This window comes from Delphinapterus leucas, chromosome 18, assembly GCF_059928025.1.
Source record: "Delphinapterus leucas isolate spDelLeu-1000000601 "Yukka" chromosome 18, BTC_Dleu_Yukka2, whole genome shotgun sequence".
Lineage (NCBI taxonomy): Eukaryota > Metazoa > Chordata > Mammalia > Artiodactyla > Monodontidae > Delphinapterus > Delphinapterus leucas.
The window spans coordinates 63569744-63586103 of NC_143146.1; the positions used below are offsets into that span (position 1 = coordinate 63569744).

General features: G+C 38.8%; 1 protein-coding gene across 1 annotated transcript in view; it reads right to left on the reverse strand.

Moving 5' to 3' along the window:
• NEK5 (NIMA related kinase 5) overlaps window positions 1-16360 on the reverse strand; it is a 67045-nt gene that overhangs the window by 42951 nt on the left and 7734 nt on the right. The window contains 5 exon segments of the mRNA XM_089899623.1: window positions 46-132; window positions 1167-1237; window positions 1321-1404; window positions 3423-3520; window positions 13139-13235. Of these exon segments, the coding sequence (XP_089755749.1) occupies window positions 46-132; window positions 1167-1237; window positions 1321-1404; window positions 3423-3520; window positions 13139-13235 (437 nt within the window).

Sequence of the window (16360 nt, forward strand, 5' to 3'; positions counted from 1 at the left end):
CATCAGATTTTACTGCGACTTTCGAACCAAAAGTCAGCAACTCACGTTTTATTGTTGTAGGGTTTATTCTGACAGATCTCTGGGGACAAGTAGTAAGGCGTTCCAACACAAGTTCTAGCAAGTTCCATGGTACTGGCAAAATTATATTAAATAATAAAATAACACAGTGTATTACTGAAGAAAGGGCTTAAGACATATACATACATGCAAGAAAAAAGTATAAAAGTGGACACAAAATTTGATGTATTCACATACTAAAATAAAGCAAAACACTGTATATTAATAATATAGTAATAAAATTCGTTGATTTTTAAGCTTATAATTCACCTCCCCAAAATCTACACATTAGAAAACAATTTTATGGCTTAAAGATTGCACGAAGAGGTACCATTGTTACATTGCAAAACCCTCACATGTAAAACTTCCCTCTTTCCAGTGACTAAAGTGATGCAATCTCATGATTTAAAATTTGGAAAACATAAAAGTAAATAAAGAAGAAAAAATTTACTCAGAATCTTAAAACCCCCAAACAACTAGGGTAAAATTCTGCATATTTTCCACATAGCTGTGATCATAGCATATTTAAAATTCAGAATTCCCTTTTTTCTTTTTTTTACTTAATATAACAAAGTTTGTCCTCACGTTATCAAGAAGTCTTCCAAATCATAAATGTTAGTGGCTTTATAATATTCAGGTACATGCTGTGCTAAGTTTTATGAAATGTGACCATTTCCCAATTATTAGGCATCTAAGTTATTCCAGATTTCAAATTATCCCCTTCGAATAAATTCTCAGAAATGGAACATTTAAAAATCTCTTGATATTTATTACCACCAAACTGTTTTCCAAAACAGCTGCATCAATACATTCCCCCCAGCACGTGTGAATTTGCCTGTTTCACGAAACGCTCACTAGCTTTATATGCATTTCAGTCACATCTCATTTGATCAGCTTATATCACACTATACATCGCCACCATCCTTCTCCTATCTACCTGCAAATTTTAATCTCAGACAAAGTAGCATCTGAATGATTTAATACACTTATATAAACAGTTATCAAAAATTATTGGGAAACCAAGCTCTTAATATCTTAATTCATGATAACTAAAAATACATATTTTGGCTGTTACGATCAGAAAGAAAGTGTTTTTAAAAAGTACTTACTTGTTCAGGACTCTTGCAATACCAAAGTCCCCAAGCTTTGCAACCATTCCATTCTTGCTAAGGAAAATGTTCTGTAAGTGGAGAAAATGCTATGTTGCTGGAGATATTTCAAGAAAACAAAAGATCTGTCTTGATTTTGTCTCTGAGCTGTTACCTGTGTTTTTATGTCCCTGTGTAAGATCTTCCTGTCATGAATATGTTTCAGTCCTAGAGAAATCTGTACAAACCAACTCAGAATCTGTAGAGGGAACATGAAACAAAACTGGTGAGGAGTCTGGTGATCACTGAAATGTCTTCATGATAACATATAAGAAGAGAGGAATAATATACTTGTGTGTGTGGTTATATGAATGAAGCTAATAGGTATACCATCTTATCATACTATTTTCTTTTTACAGTTAGAAACATGGAGGTGTGAAAAGGCAATCCAAACGTGTTGGTATGAAAAGGAACACCGCACACAGAGAAAGATAAACAGAACCAAGAAAGAGAGGGAGGCAAGTCATGATCTTCTTTTTTCTTAACATTGGGTTGCTAACTGCATCAGGAGAGTAGACAAGCAGCTCTGTTTCCTGATAACCCTAGTGCCACTGCTTTTTCCTTTTCAGTGGAAGGAGGGTGTCAAGGGCAAAGAGAGAAAGAGGAAGAAGTGGAGAATCTGTGAGGTTATTAAAATTTTTAATGAAATATCAACATACAAGTATATAATATAAAACTAAGAAATATTTTACTTTTAAACTTTTTAAAGTTTAATTTTATTTCTTAGATATGATTTTCTTAGCTGGCCATGAGCCTCTTTATTAAACTATGTCTATACCTATAGAGATTTATTTAAATGACTCTAAAATTTCAATGATTCTTTGTCCACCAAATTATACACAGAGAGGAAAACAATAGAAAAAAAGCTACATTCCAGATACTAAGATTCAGTTGTAATTTTAGTTCTTTCCCCCAAACGGGAAATGTAGTTCGAAATCGTGTAGAGAAAAGTATTTTTATTAAATGTGGCAAAAAAATACCTAGATAGGAAGAAAGGAGGGTTTCTACAAATACAGAATTTAATATATAATGTAAATAAGCATAGGGAGAATGCTTGATTAAATTTACAGAGGTTAGAGATACTGATTCTTTAATCATTCATACATTCACAACATTCTTTTTTTTTTTTTTTTTGACTGCGTTGGGTCTTTGTTGCTGCACACGGGCTTTCTCTAGTTTCGGTGAGCAGGGGCTACTCTTCGTTGTGGTGCGCAGGCTTCTCTTTCAGTGGCTTCTCTTGTTGTGGAGCATGGGCTCTAAGTGCACGGGCTTCAGTAGTTGTGGCATGCGGGCTCAGTAGTCGTGGTTCGCGAGGTCTAGAGCGCAGGCTCAGTAGTTGTGGCGCACGGGCTTAGTTGTTCCGTAGCATGTGGGATCTTCCCAGACCAGGGCTCAAACCCGTGTCCCCTGCACTGGCAGGTGGATTCTTAAGCACTGCGCCACCGGGGAAACCCACAACATTCAATTTAACTCTAGGAGGAAATTATTTGGGCCTGATGCTGTTAAATGCTAAAAGAGAATGAGGAAACAAATGCCCTAAAGAAAGATGGCAGGCCATTCCTGTGCCCTGCCTGAGGCCTTGGCCTTTCCCATCAATCACACAGGCCCTGAGTCCAATTCTTCAGTCCCCACCCCACACACCTGTCTCCTTCACGAGTACAACTCCCAAGAGGGTATCAAAGGGAGCTCAGAGAATAGAAGAAAAATGTGTTTGTGCAAAGAGAAAATGAGACCTGAGGCCATTATTCTTCACCTTTTCTCTCCTCTCTCTTAATAGCGAATGAAGCTACACAGCCATTGCTAAGAAGAGCTTCTATCCTCCCTAGCAAAGAGGGATAGCTATTTTAAAACAGAGTACCCAACGATAAAAGGAAGAAAAGTGAAGCTATAAATACATCACATTTTAAATGGCTAAGGAACATCCACATTCACTTTTTTTTTCCGCCATGAAGATTCATCTCAGAGCCATCCTACATGAGATTGTCCAAAAATAAGACACGGTTCTTTCTGAAGCAAAGTTCACTCTCAAAAAGAGATTCAATTTAAGTTCAATTGCAAACATGTTCTAGGCTAGACCTATCAAGAATACTGATCCATTATTTTATAGTTTGTATTTCTCTTCCACAAAGCATGCTTCATATAAACAGTCTATTACTTACGACATTATCAATTTAATCCCCCAATATAAATTAAAAGGCAAATTAGAAGAGTTTTTACCTGATCTTCACTAAGTAACACTCCCCGTTGTTTTTTGATCCTTTTCATGAGATCCCCTCCATCACAGTACTCCATCACAATAAACAGCCTGTTGTTCTCTATAAGAAAAAGCATCATTCGGTGCTGGATGGGTTTCAAATATTTACTAATTATTTGCCTTTAAGTTCTAGAAGGTGGAGAATATAGCAGAAAAATGCAGTGCATAATAGTTTAAAACTCTGGCTGTAGAATCGAGATGGACTGGGCTCCAATCCCACGTCACCACTTAAATTTCTTAGCTCTGTGACTCTGGGCAAGTTATTTTAATTTCTCTGTGCCTCGTTATTTCATCTGTAAGATGGAGATAATAATATAGAAACTCCTCTTGGGATTGTTTTATCTTTCCTCATTTAATCCTTTCAATGGTTTTTAATCCATGTCACATACTTAGAACAATACCTGCACATAATGAGAGTTCAATAAATGAGAGCAATTATTTTTAATACATTCCTGCAGGAGATTGGAAATCTGCTATAAAAAAAAGCAGCTGTGAATCTTTTTCAACACCTCAGGAAGAATTAACACACCCTTGAATTGGGCATAAACTTTTATTCATATGGGGCTTATTCAACCATGTTGTTGAATACAGTAGACACGCTTCTAACTGACCTCTGCCTGACCTACTCACTAGATTGAAGGGCGCTCTTCATGACCGCTGCCCGCTCAAGGTTACCCTGGTGGCTTCTGGACTCATCTATGCCCAGGTACCTCTGCTCCCACTGATTCTTACCAGGATCATTGTGTTCATTCCCTAATTTGTTTATGCCAGTTATACTTGCTATTGTAATTATTACATCAACTGATGAAAGATGAATGGGAAAAGGAAGATGTGATTATTTCTACAGAAACTACATTGAATCCCACGGAGGACTCAGTAAAAGTGAGTAGCTAAAAAAAAAAAAAAAAAAAAAAAACAAAGTCACTGACCTAAATGTTGGGTGGAAGCAGTGGAAAATAATGGGGAAGCTTTCATAAGACTGGGCACAGAGAGTACCTGTAAATTCTTACTCCAGTCTAAAGAAAAGAAATTGGAAATTATTAATTGGGGGTGGGGGAAGCCCTATGTACGAAAGAAGATTCCGAACTCCAGTTGGTGGACTCTCATAATCAAAGACAAGGCCTTGGTCTTACGTCAGAAGTTTGGCAAATGATTGTGTATTTATAGATTAAAATAAGTTTGTATGACTTCCTGCTTAACCAGCTTTTTTCTTTAACCAAACAACTACCAGATGGGTTCTTGTTAGAATAAGGGCTTCTACTAACTTGTTTGTTTCTCCCACTAGTTTGCGGGTTCCCTGAAGACAGACTCCATACTTAGTACTTTTGTATTCCCTGTACCTGGCACGCGGAAGGGGCTTAATAAAGGTTTGTGGAGTGGTTTCATAAAAACATCTAAGGAACACAAAATGATCGCACAAAAGCAGGCTTATCAGCAAGTGTTAATCTTTCTAGTATTTTGCCCTGTAATTATTAAGTATTCATTCAACGTCAGAATCTCTTGCCAAATATCTATCATTTGCTACCTCTTTCTTCCAAGTAGCTTAAGCCAACTTTATTATTTTTTTAACATCTTTATTGGAGTATAATTGCTTTACAATGGTGTGTTAGTTTCTGCTGTATAACAAAGTGAATCAGTTATACATATACATACATCCCCATATCCCCTCCCTGTTGCATCTCCCTCCCACCCTCCCTATCCCACCCCTCTAGGTGGTCACAAAGCACAGAGCTGATCTCCCTGTGCTATGCAGCTGCTTCCCACTAGCTATCTATTTTACGTTTGGTAGTGTATATATGTCCATGCCGCTCTCTCACTTTGTCCCAGCTTACCCTTCCCCCTCCCCGTGTCCTCAAGTCCATTCTCTCTGTCTGCATCTTTATTCCTGTCCTGCCCCTAGGTTCATCAGAGCCATTTTTTTTTTTAGATTCCATATATATATATGTGTAAGCATACGGTATTTGTTTTTCTCTTTCTGACATCACTCTGTATGACAGACTCTAGGTCCATCCACCTCACTACAAATAACTCAATTTCGTTTCTTTTTATGGCTGAGTAATATTCCATTGTATATATATGCCGCATCTTCTTTATCCATTCATCTGCTGATGGACACTTAGGTTGGCTTAAGCCAACTTTAAAGGCGCTATCGGTAACCTGACAGCATCTGCGCTTGGTTGCTTCTCATTCACAAACTGAGTGCTTCTTTCACAGAACACTTCCATTGGTCCACCTCCCCTCTTAAAGGGACAGATCCATTCACTCATCAACAAACTTTTATTGAAGACATGCTAAGGAACACTGTGCTAAGAATAAAAAGCAAATAAGCTATCCTTCCTGAATAAGGAGGTGACAGTCTAGACGGGGCATCAGTCAATATACGTGAGAAGAGTTACAACAGAAGTCTGCACACACACAGGCAGAGAGAACAAGAGGCCATGAAGGAAAGACCAGAGAGTCCAAGAAGGGTTTTGTTTTTTTGTTTTTTGTTTGTTTGTTTTGTTGGGTTTTTAAAATTTTTTACTGGAGTATAGTTCATTTACAATGTTGTGTTAGTTTCAGGTATACAGCAAAGTGAATCAGTTATACATATACATATATCCACTCTTTTTTACATTCTTTTCCTATATAGACCATTACAGAGTACTGAGTAGAGTTCCCTGTGCTATACAGTAGGTCCTTATTAGTTATCTATTTTATATATAGTAGTGTGTATATGTCAATCCCAATCTCCCAATTTGTCTCTCCCCCCTCTTTCCCTCTCGGTAACCACAAGTTTGTTTTCTACATCTGTGACTCTATTTCTGTTTTGTAAATAAGTTAATTTATACCATTATTTTAGATTCCACATATGAGAGATATCATGAGATATTTGTCTTTCTCTGTCTGACTTATTTCACTTAGTATGATAATCTCTAGGTCCATCCATGTTGCTGCAAATGGCATTATTTCATTCTTTTTTATGGCTGAGTAATATTCCATTGTATATATGTACCATATCTTCTTTAACCATTCCTTTGTCAATGGACATTTAGGTTGCTTCCATGTCCTGGCTATTGTAAACAGTGCTGCAATGAACATTGGGGTGCATGTATCTTTTCAAATTATGGTTTTCTCTGGATATATGCCCAGGAGTGGGATTGCTAGATCATATGGTAGCTGTACCAGTAAGGAACTTCCATACTGTTCTCCACAGTGGCTGCACTGATTTACACATTCCCACCAACAGTGTAGGAGGGTTCCCTTTTCTCCACACCCTCTCCAGCATTTAGCTTGTAAGTTTTTTATGATGGCCATTCTGACTGGTGTGAGGTGATACCTCATTGTAGTTTTGATTTGCATTTCTCTAATAATTAGTGATGTTGAGCATCTTTTCATGTGCTTTTTGGCCATTTGTATGTCTTCTTTGGAGGAACGTCTATTTAGATCTTCTGCCCATTTTTTGATTGGATTGTTTTTTTGATATTGAGCTACATGAGCTGTTTGTATATTTTGGAGATTAATCCCTTGTCGGTCGCTTCGTTTGCAAATACTATCTCCCATTCTGAGGACTGTCTTTCATTTTGTTTAGGGTTTCCTTTGCTGTGCAAAAGCTTTTACGTTTAATTAGGTCCCATTTGTTTATTTTTGTTTTTATTTTCATTACTCTAGGAAGTGGATCAAAAAAGATCTTGCTGCGATTTATGTCAGAGGGTGCTCTGCCTATGTTTTCCTCTACGAGTTTTATAGTGTCTGGCCTTAAATTAGGTCTTTAATCCATCTTGAGTTTATTTTTGTGTATGGTGTTAGGGAGTGTTCTAATTTCATTCTTTTACACGTAGCTGTCCAGTTTTCCCAAGTACCACTTATTGAAGAGAGTGTCTTTTCTCCATTGTATATTATTGCAGGAAGGGTTTTGAGATGTTTCCTGACATACCCTGATTACCTAGAGATCAGTTACTTTCAGGAATGTATTACTTTTGGGAGAATTAATACTTGTCTTAGCTCAGTCATTGAAAGGGCTGCCACAGCAATGAAGGGATGGCAATTCCAAAACCATGGGGAAATCAAAGGAAGGAAACTAAGCGAAAAGGGCTCCATTTTACTTCCCTTCCACCAGCATCTAACTCACACAGCCTTACACGGGCTTTCAGTGGAAGAAATTCACTGACTGATGTAGGATTAATCATGGCCGAACCATCTTGAAGGAACTATTCAGGTCGATGAGCATCATTTGGCTCTAAATATGCTTTTTTTCCCACTAGCCACTGTTAATTTCATATTTAATGGGGTTAGACCTGCCCGGAAAGGTCATTTGTGCTCTCAAATTTTCCACCTGTTTAAAAAAATTAAGCACTTTAGGAAGGGGAAAAGGCATAAGAAACAATCCTTGTTCTCACAGAACTTCCAATCTCACCGAGGGAAATAAAGAATATACACTAACGTTATAACACAGCTTATTACAAATGCCACACAAGTGAAACGGTCAGTAAGAGTTCGGAAGTGCTCAGAGCAGAGGTGAGAGAGATCACTTTATTTTTTTTATATTTAGTTTTAATTACATTTGTCAGGTTGGGGTGGCCACGGCACGCGGCTTGCAGGATCTTAGTTCCCCGACCAGGGATCCAACCCTCGCCCCCTGCAATGTAGTGGAAGCACAGAGCCTTAACCAGTGGACCCCCTGGGAAGTCCCAGAGAGAGATCACTTTAGGTTTGGGGGTGGGATTTGTGTTTAGTCTTAAGCATGTATAATATTTTAAAATGCAGAAAGGAGAAAAAAAGAATACTCCAAAAAGGAAGTGCATGGCACCCTCTAGGGCAGGAGTTTCTGGAACTATAAAGCTCATGGGTCACTGACCTTTCAAAACTATTAGAGGGCACTAACTTCAGGGTTGCAACCTTTGTCTTGCCAAATTCCAATATTTAAAGAACAATTATTATAATTAATTTATTCTAAAATGCCCTTTTAAAAAATCAGGATTATGTCTTACAGACATTGGCATCTTCCAATTGGTGACTGTGGTCCCAGCAGTCTTGATGTCGTCACGGTCTCATTAATTTTTGTTTTGTTTTGTTTTGTTTTTCGGGGGGGTGAAGTAGAAAAGAATAGCTTTATTGCTTTGCCAGGCAAAGGGAGACACACCAGGCTTCTGCCTCAAGCAACCATGCGTCCCCCAGCCTCATTAATTTTTAGACTATCTTAACCAATTTAATCTGCTCATATTTCCCTTTTTATGAATGTACAAGAGGAATAGAAAGCAAAACTGTTTAAACAAGTCTAAAAGAGCTCTTTTAATACATATAAAATAAAAATTGTGATATGAAAGTATAGTGTCATAGTCTCATGGGCAGTATCTTTCCTTTTCATCAGCACATAATAATGTATCTTACAACCAACGGCCTCTAGATTTGATGGAACGAGGTATCATCCAGTATCACCATCATTCCACAAAAATAAAAGCCTTTTAGTGCTGAACCCAGGAGGAACACAGACTCAGCATAAAGAATAAAAATATCTTCTGCTATGCCCCCTGCTCACTGCACTGCACCCACAGTGGCTTCTGCTACAGGTGTGAGATTCTGCCCTACTTACCAGCCTGTGACTATTGTCATGGATGCTGGCAGAAGACACGAGATTCCTGGGCCAGAGACAAAGGACTTTATTACTCTTGGCAAAAGCAGCTGTCAGAGCTACATGTTAGTGCTCGTTCTACGTCTCCCAAATCCACAGAGCCTAGGTGGACAAGTGCACACGCAGTGGCTACATTACAAGAGAGGAACACTGCACTTGAGGAATCGACTGCTTTTACAGTGAGCAGTAAACAAGCCAGCTCTCGGTCAGGGCTTGGCATTCTTGGCATATCCAGCAAAAACATGCAGAGGTGCTCAGGGCCAATAGCAGAGGGCCTTTCCCCAAAGCCTCCTGGCTAGTCCTTTAACACGTCAGCCCTTTGCAGTGGCTGTTCTCCTTGCCTGGAAAGCTCTTCTCCAGATGTTAGCAGGACTCCTCAATCTGTGCTCAAATGTCACCTTCACAGCAAGGCCTGTCCTGACCGCCCTATTTACAATGCTTCCCTCCACTCCTGCCTCCCCCTATTTTATTATCCCACAGCACTTATCAACTTCTAACATGCATATACTGTACTTATTAATTATGTTTACATTTATTGTCTGCCTCTCCCCACATTTTACCCCTGGAATGTAAACTCCACAGTTGTAGAGCAGGCAGAATTCTCAGGTGGCCCTAACGCACACACCCTGTGAACTCTCTCCCCTTGAGCGAGAGTGTAACCTGTAAATATGGGGTATCACTCCCATGATTATGTTACATAGCAAAGGGGGTGTGCTGATATAATTAAAGTTACTAAACAGCTGACTCTGAGTTGATAGAAAGAGATTATACACCTAATCACAAGAGCCACTTAAATCTGTGTCTGGAAATCAGAAACAGAAGTGAGAGGTTCCAGCTGGAGAGGGCCTATTGAAGGGGCCACATGCCAGGGAAGGGAGGTTGGTCTCTAGAAACAGAGAATCACCCCCAGTTAACAGCCAGCAAGAAAGCAGACACCTCAGTCCTACAGTTGCAGTAAATGAAACCTGCCAACAACCGGAATAAGCCTGGAAGAGAACTCGGCCTCAGATGAGGTTGCAGACACAGCTGACATCTTGATTTCAACTATGTGAAACCCTGTGCAGAGAATCCACCTAAGCCCAGCCCGGGCTTCCGATCTAGAGGAATTGGGAGAGGATAAGTGGGTGCCTGTTTAAGCCATTAAATTCGTGTTCACTGGTTATACAGAAACAGAAAACAGCAGTGCAGGAATTTGGGCCTATTTTACCTAGACCATGCCTAGCAAATCATAGGTACTTGATAAAAATTTACTGAAGGAATTTAAGTGGAATTAATTTAGCCTTAGGAAAATCTTACTACATTCTCTTATTTTTCTCATGTTGCTTCAAACTTATGAAAACTTCTACTTTCTATAGACAAACAATTAATGAACGAGAGCCAGGGTTCTTCTGTTCCAAGGTGAGCTGTTTGAGGGTAAATGAAGGCTTTCCCCCAACTCTCTACAGTCAGGTGTTGCAAGGACCTCTGAGGCTTTCAGATAGGCTCAGTGTTTCAAGTCCCAACAAACTGCCAGGCAAACTCAAAGCCGTCACAACAGCTCCAGTTTTCCTAAACACAGACGTGCTCTAGTTAAGCAAAGGAAAAGGCTGTCGTAAGAAAGTTTAAGCTTACAACATAAACGAAGTCAGTGAAGGTTATTTCTGCTGTAAAAAATGACCTCTAATTTTATAATGGTATCCAGCGTAAACCATCCTCAAATATCCATTTTGCACGGTGTAAAGACATACTCCAGGGACTTCCCTGTCGGTCCAGTGGTTAAGACTCTGTGCTTCCACTGCAGGGGGCACGGGTTCGACCCCTGGTTGGGGAACTAAGATTCTGCATGCCAGGGGTCCCCAACCCCGGCGCCATGGACCACTAGCGGTCTGTGGCCTGTTAGGAACCGGGTCACACGGCAGAAGGTGAGTGGAGGAAGAGTGAGCGAAGCTTCATCCGGATTTACAGCCACTCCCCATCGCTCGCAGTACTGCCTGAGCTCCGCCTCCTGTCAGCATTATGGTGAGTTGTTTAACTATTTCATTACATATTATAATGTAATAATAATAGAGATAAAGTGCACAATAAATGGAATGCACTTGAATCATCCCCAAACCATCCACCCACCCCACCCCCGGTCCGTGGAAAAATTGTCTTCCATGAAACTGGTCCCTGGTGCCAAAAAGGTTGGGGACCGCTGCTGCATGCAGTGGGGGGTGGCCCCCAAAATTAACTAATCAATTAAAAAAAAAAAAGACATACTCCACTCTCCTAAATGGCCCAGTCTAGGCACTCATTCAGCAAACGTGTATGAGCACCTACTATGTACTACATGCTGAGGAGCAAGTGGTGAGCAAAAGAATTTGTTATGTTTACTGTCTTAAAGGGAGACAAATATTAGACAGTTCCTAATGGCATATATGAACATACACACACAGTACAAAAGTGCTGGCGAGATCAGTACAGGGGGCTGTAACTTGAATTGGGATCTCAGAGAAGGCCTGACGATGAGCAGGACTTACGAGTCACAGGGAGTCACAATCATAACCCACAGAATGAGGAAAAGGAAGACTGTCTAATGGCGTCGCTGTTAGGAATCAATGAACAGGAATGCAAGGCACCTTATTCAGCGGCTGCCCCTTAAAAGTTGCTCGGTACAACTCAATTCCCGGCTCACATGTACTCTCAGATCCCAGAAAGACCTTGGAGGTGTCCCAAGAACTCTTTTAAGGAATGTACCCAGTTTTAATTTGCAAGAAACACAGAGAGCTATTTTGAATGCAGTGGTTTTAATTTGCAAGAAACACAGTGCCCTGCACAGTGTAAAAGCTCAAAAAATAGCTTTTAAAATTTATTTACTGATTTTTACACCCCTGATGGTGCTTGAAGATATCTAGGCAACATTCCTGCTCCATGAACTAATTCTGACCTGTGAATTCAAGCACCCCCAGTGCTGGGTGCTGGGATGGGGATGCCCCATGGTGAACTGGGGACACAGACAGCCCTGTCACAGCCTTTTAAACACGTGACATGCTGTATATGTGTTTATTGTCTGTCTCTTCCCACTACAATGTAAGAGCCATGAGGACAGGAATTTGTGCCTGTTGTGTTTGTTCACTGCTGTATTCCTGGCGCCTAGAAAAATGCATCAGCGTAAGCTCTCGATCAATATTTAACTGAATGAATGACCAACGCTCCTTCTATGGTGTTTTTAGTGGGCTTTTTTTTTTTTAACCTTTGGAGTCAAGTGATAGAGGCAGAAGAAATGCTGTATTCAGGCGCACAGAGAAGGGAATTGAGGCCTTAAAGTTTTTCCCCTCTATTCTGGCCGTTTGCTTGGCTGCCTCTCTGTAGGAGAATTGTACAGCCCTCCCCGTTGCCCCGGGACATACAAGGACTCATAGAGGCAGAGTGTACCCTCCCCCACCATCACCCCGTTCCCGGGGTTGGTTGCGGCTGCTTTGCACCCAGAACGTGAGCACATAAGGAAAGTAAGAAACATGCCACATCCTAGCAGGGATCTGAGAGTGAGCGTGTGGTGGGCTCTGTGTCCTGCTCTTTCCTCTAGCTCAGGAAAACAGCTCCATATGTGCGCTGCTCCTTCAGGCTGGACCCCAGACTTAAAGACTCCTCCTGGGTGTTCCCTGGCAGTGCAGTGGTTAGGACCCGGCACTTTCACTGCCGGGATCCCACAAGCCATGAGGCATGGCCAAAAATAATAATAATAATAAATTTAAAAAGTAAAGACCCCGCCCAACCGTAGCCAACAAGTAATGTGAGTGAGACACAGATGGTATTCTTGTAGGTCACTGAAATTTCTTACTGCAGCAAAGCTAACACACCCATCATTAACTATCTGAGGGAGTGAGACTTAAAGGCAGGTGGGCAAACTTGAGAAAATTTAGGAAAGCTGCCTACAAAAACTCACCAGAGAAGAAATAAAGATGATGTCTCAAATTACAACTTAAGTAAATGAGAAGATGAGTCCACTTACAAAAATTAATTTATACACACTTCTCAGGAACTGCCCTATACAGACGTCTACATGCCCACACTGTATTAAAATACTTTACGAAAATGAGAAAGTCAAACCTTGAAACGAACTGAAGAAGGTTACAATGTTGGGATGTTTCATCTTCGCCAGAAGAATGACTTCTTTCTTTGAAGCTTCTTTTTCTTGGATGGGCATCTAAATTATATGAAGAGACAGAGTTGTCTGTAAAGATAATTCGCTTTCAAGGAATGCTTTTCACTCACTGTCATCGAAAATCCTCCAGGATTTCACTGGCTTTTAATGGCACGTCTGCAACAGATCTCTCAACGGCAGGAAATGACATTTCTAGAATTAGAGTGTCCTATATGTAGTCAATGGTTTGTCAGTGACAATCAGAAACAAGAAAATAAGTATTTCTGGTGAAGTTCTGCTGTATTAAAATTTCCACTGGATTGGTGTACTGTGTCAACTATTTAGTCATCTGGAGGAAAGTTATTTAAATATTTATCTTTCAGCAACAAAGGAATTTGTAAAAAAAAAAAAAAAATGCAATGTTCCAGCAGCAATCACTGCTGAGAAGAAACAAATGAAATCTAAAAAAAGTAAAATGTCATATATCACATAAATCAGACTGGTAAAGTTCTATGTTAAGATTACTACGTTTTTCGTTTTCAAATAAAATGTCTCTTGTGACTTCATTTTAGATTTGATGTATTTTCTTTTCTTTCTAAAAACCTAATTTGCTTTTATTATTGCTTTTCCTTCCAGTTTTATTGAGATATAACTGACATACAGCAGTGTATACGTTTAACGTGTACAGCATATAATTTGACTCACACCATGAAATGATCATCACGGTAAGTTTAGTGAACATCCGTCATCTCATATAGATACAAAGTTAAAGAAATAGAAAAAAACATTTTTTCCTTGTGATGAGAACTCTTAAGATTTACTCAACAACCTTCATGTATAACATCAGCAGTGTTAATTCTATTTATCATGTTGTACGTTACATCCCTAGTATTTATTTATCTTGTAACGGGAAGTCTGTACTTTTTGACCACCTTCAACCAATTCTCCCTTCCCATACTACCTGCCCATGGTAACCACAATTCTGATCTTTTTTTCTGAGTTTGTTTTTGAAGTAAAATTCAAAAACTACAACACTATGTCATTTTCCATCACACAACACAGTGATTTAAAATTTATGTGCATTTCAAAGTGATCACCAAGATAAGTCTAGTTACCATCTGTCACCACACAAAGATATTAAGTATTGACTATATTCCCCACGCTGTGCATTTCATACCCATAACTCATTTATTTTGCAACTGGAGGCTTGTACCCCTTAATCTGCCTTACCTATTTCTCTCCTCCCCTCACTCCCTGATGTATTTCCTTATTATTCTATTTATCATCTATGGACAATATTGTTCAAAATGTTTTGGTGCCATTGGCAATGGCCACACCTCATTTCTACCTTTTCTTCCTCATTCTTGACGCTTTGTCATTTCTACACTGACTTCTGGCCCGGCTGCCCCACCCTTCTGGCCTCCATGGGTCACTGGTCCTCTCCACAGTTCCCTCTGTAATGACCTTCAACATTTGGCCCACAGGTAATGTGTGAGTTCCCAAATTTTTCATCCTCATTTAAATTTGAAAATTAAAAGAAAATTACTATTCTCCATCCCAGCTTTACTGCCTCCTAGCTATGTATCTTTCAGTAAATTATTTAAATCTTCTAAGCTTCAGTATCTTTCCCCCCACTTTAAATTGCATAATTGGTACATATGAGTTTCAAAATAAAAATAACTGAAATGCGCTACCAGGATAGACTTAGCTACTTAACTACTTTAATTTATAACTACTGTTTTTTTCAAAAGACTATGATAAACGAAATTGAAAGGCAAACATAGGGAGATAAGTGTATTTTTATAGTTAGGTAAAAATACTGGCAATATATATGACCAAGATTTTTTGTATTTATAACATATAAGGATTCTGGCAAGCAAGAAAAAAAGGCAAATATGCCAATAGAAATATGGGAAAATACATGCCTAGGCAACTCTCAAAAAAATAAAAGAAATTAAAAATGTCTCAGAAACAGTAAAAAATACTCAACCTCACTCAGTAATAAAAGAAGACTAAAACAAAATTTAATATGTTTCATCTGTGAACTTGGCGAAGACAAAAAGAATGTTAATACCCACAGTTAACCAGAAAGCAAAACGGCACTCACATACTTCTGGTGTAAGTATATAAATTGGTAAAATCTTTCTAGGAAAACAAGTTTACAGTATCTAATAAGAGGCTTTAAAATGCTCCTATTTTTAACTTATTAATCCTTCTAGAAGTTTATCCAAAGAAAATAATCAGAAATTTGCCCAAGGGCTCTCATACAAAAGCCTTCATTTCAGTGTTTTACTATTAGTTTTTAATTAAGAATATACACTAGTGATTTGAAAAAATATTTTAAGCCAGATAGAAGTAAATAAGATGAAAGTAAAACTTCCCCTTTTCCTCCCCATCCATCCCATGAATTCCTATTCCTTAGGAGTGATTGCTAGTTGTTAGACCTTTTTATTTAATGCACATATAGGTAAACACATATACACAGTTTGTTTAAGAAAAAATGACTCTTCTACATATTAAACGTTATTTAATCATAGCAAAAAAATCAAGCAACATACCTCTCTGAAAATGGAAAAAGAGTTAGATAAATTATGGTATTTTTAACCTAATGTCACACTATGCGATCATCAAAAATCCACGGAAGCACTGGCAGGAAGAGCAGAGGAAGAGGTAGAAGGATTTGCTGGTCACTGTGCCTTGTTGAGCAAATTACTTAACCTCATTGAGCCTCAGCCCTTTCACCTAAACAGTGAGGGTGATGAGATCTACCTTTAGAGTTGTTGGGAAGATTAAACTGATTAATTATGTAAAACAACTGGGATAACATGAGGTCTGCTAGGCACCCACTATTATTGTAAACATTGAATGATATTATATGAGAACATTTTATTATATGAAAACATTGAATGACATAAGAAAATATTCACAATATACTAAGGGTAAAAAGCTGCTATAAAAGAGTACATCCACCATGACATCAATCATCTAATATATTCTAATAACTTACAAGGTACATTTATGCATTAAAAATAGCCTGGAGAGAACTTCACCATTAATAGTGATGAAGAGAGAGGTTAAAAGTGATTTTCATTTTCCTTTAAATAGCCTTAGTTTTCCCTACAGTTTTTTTCAAACTTTCTTCAATGAACATTTTAATTTTTATAATCAAGAAAAGATACAATGCATTT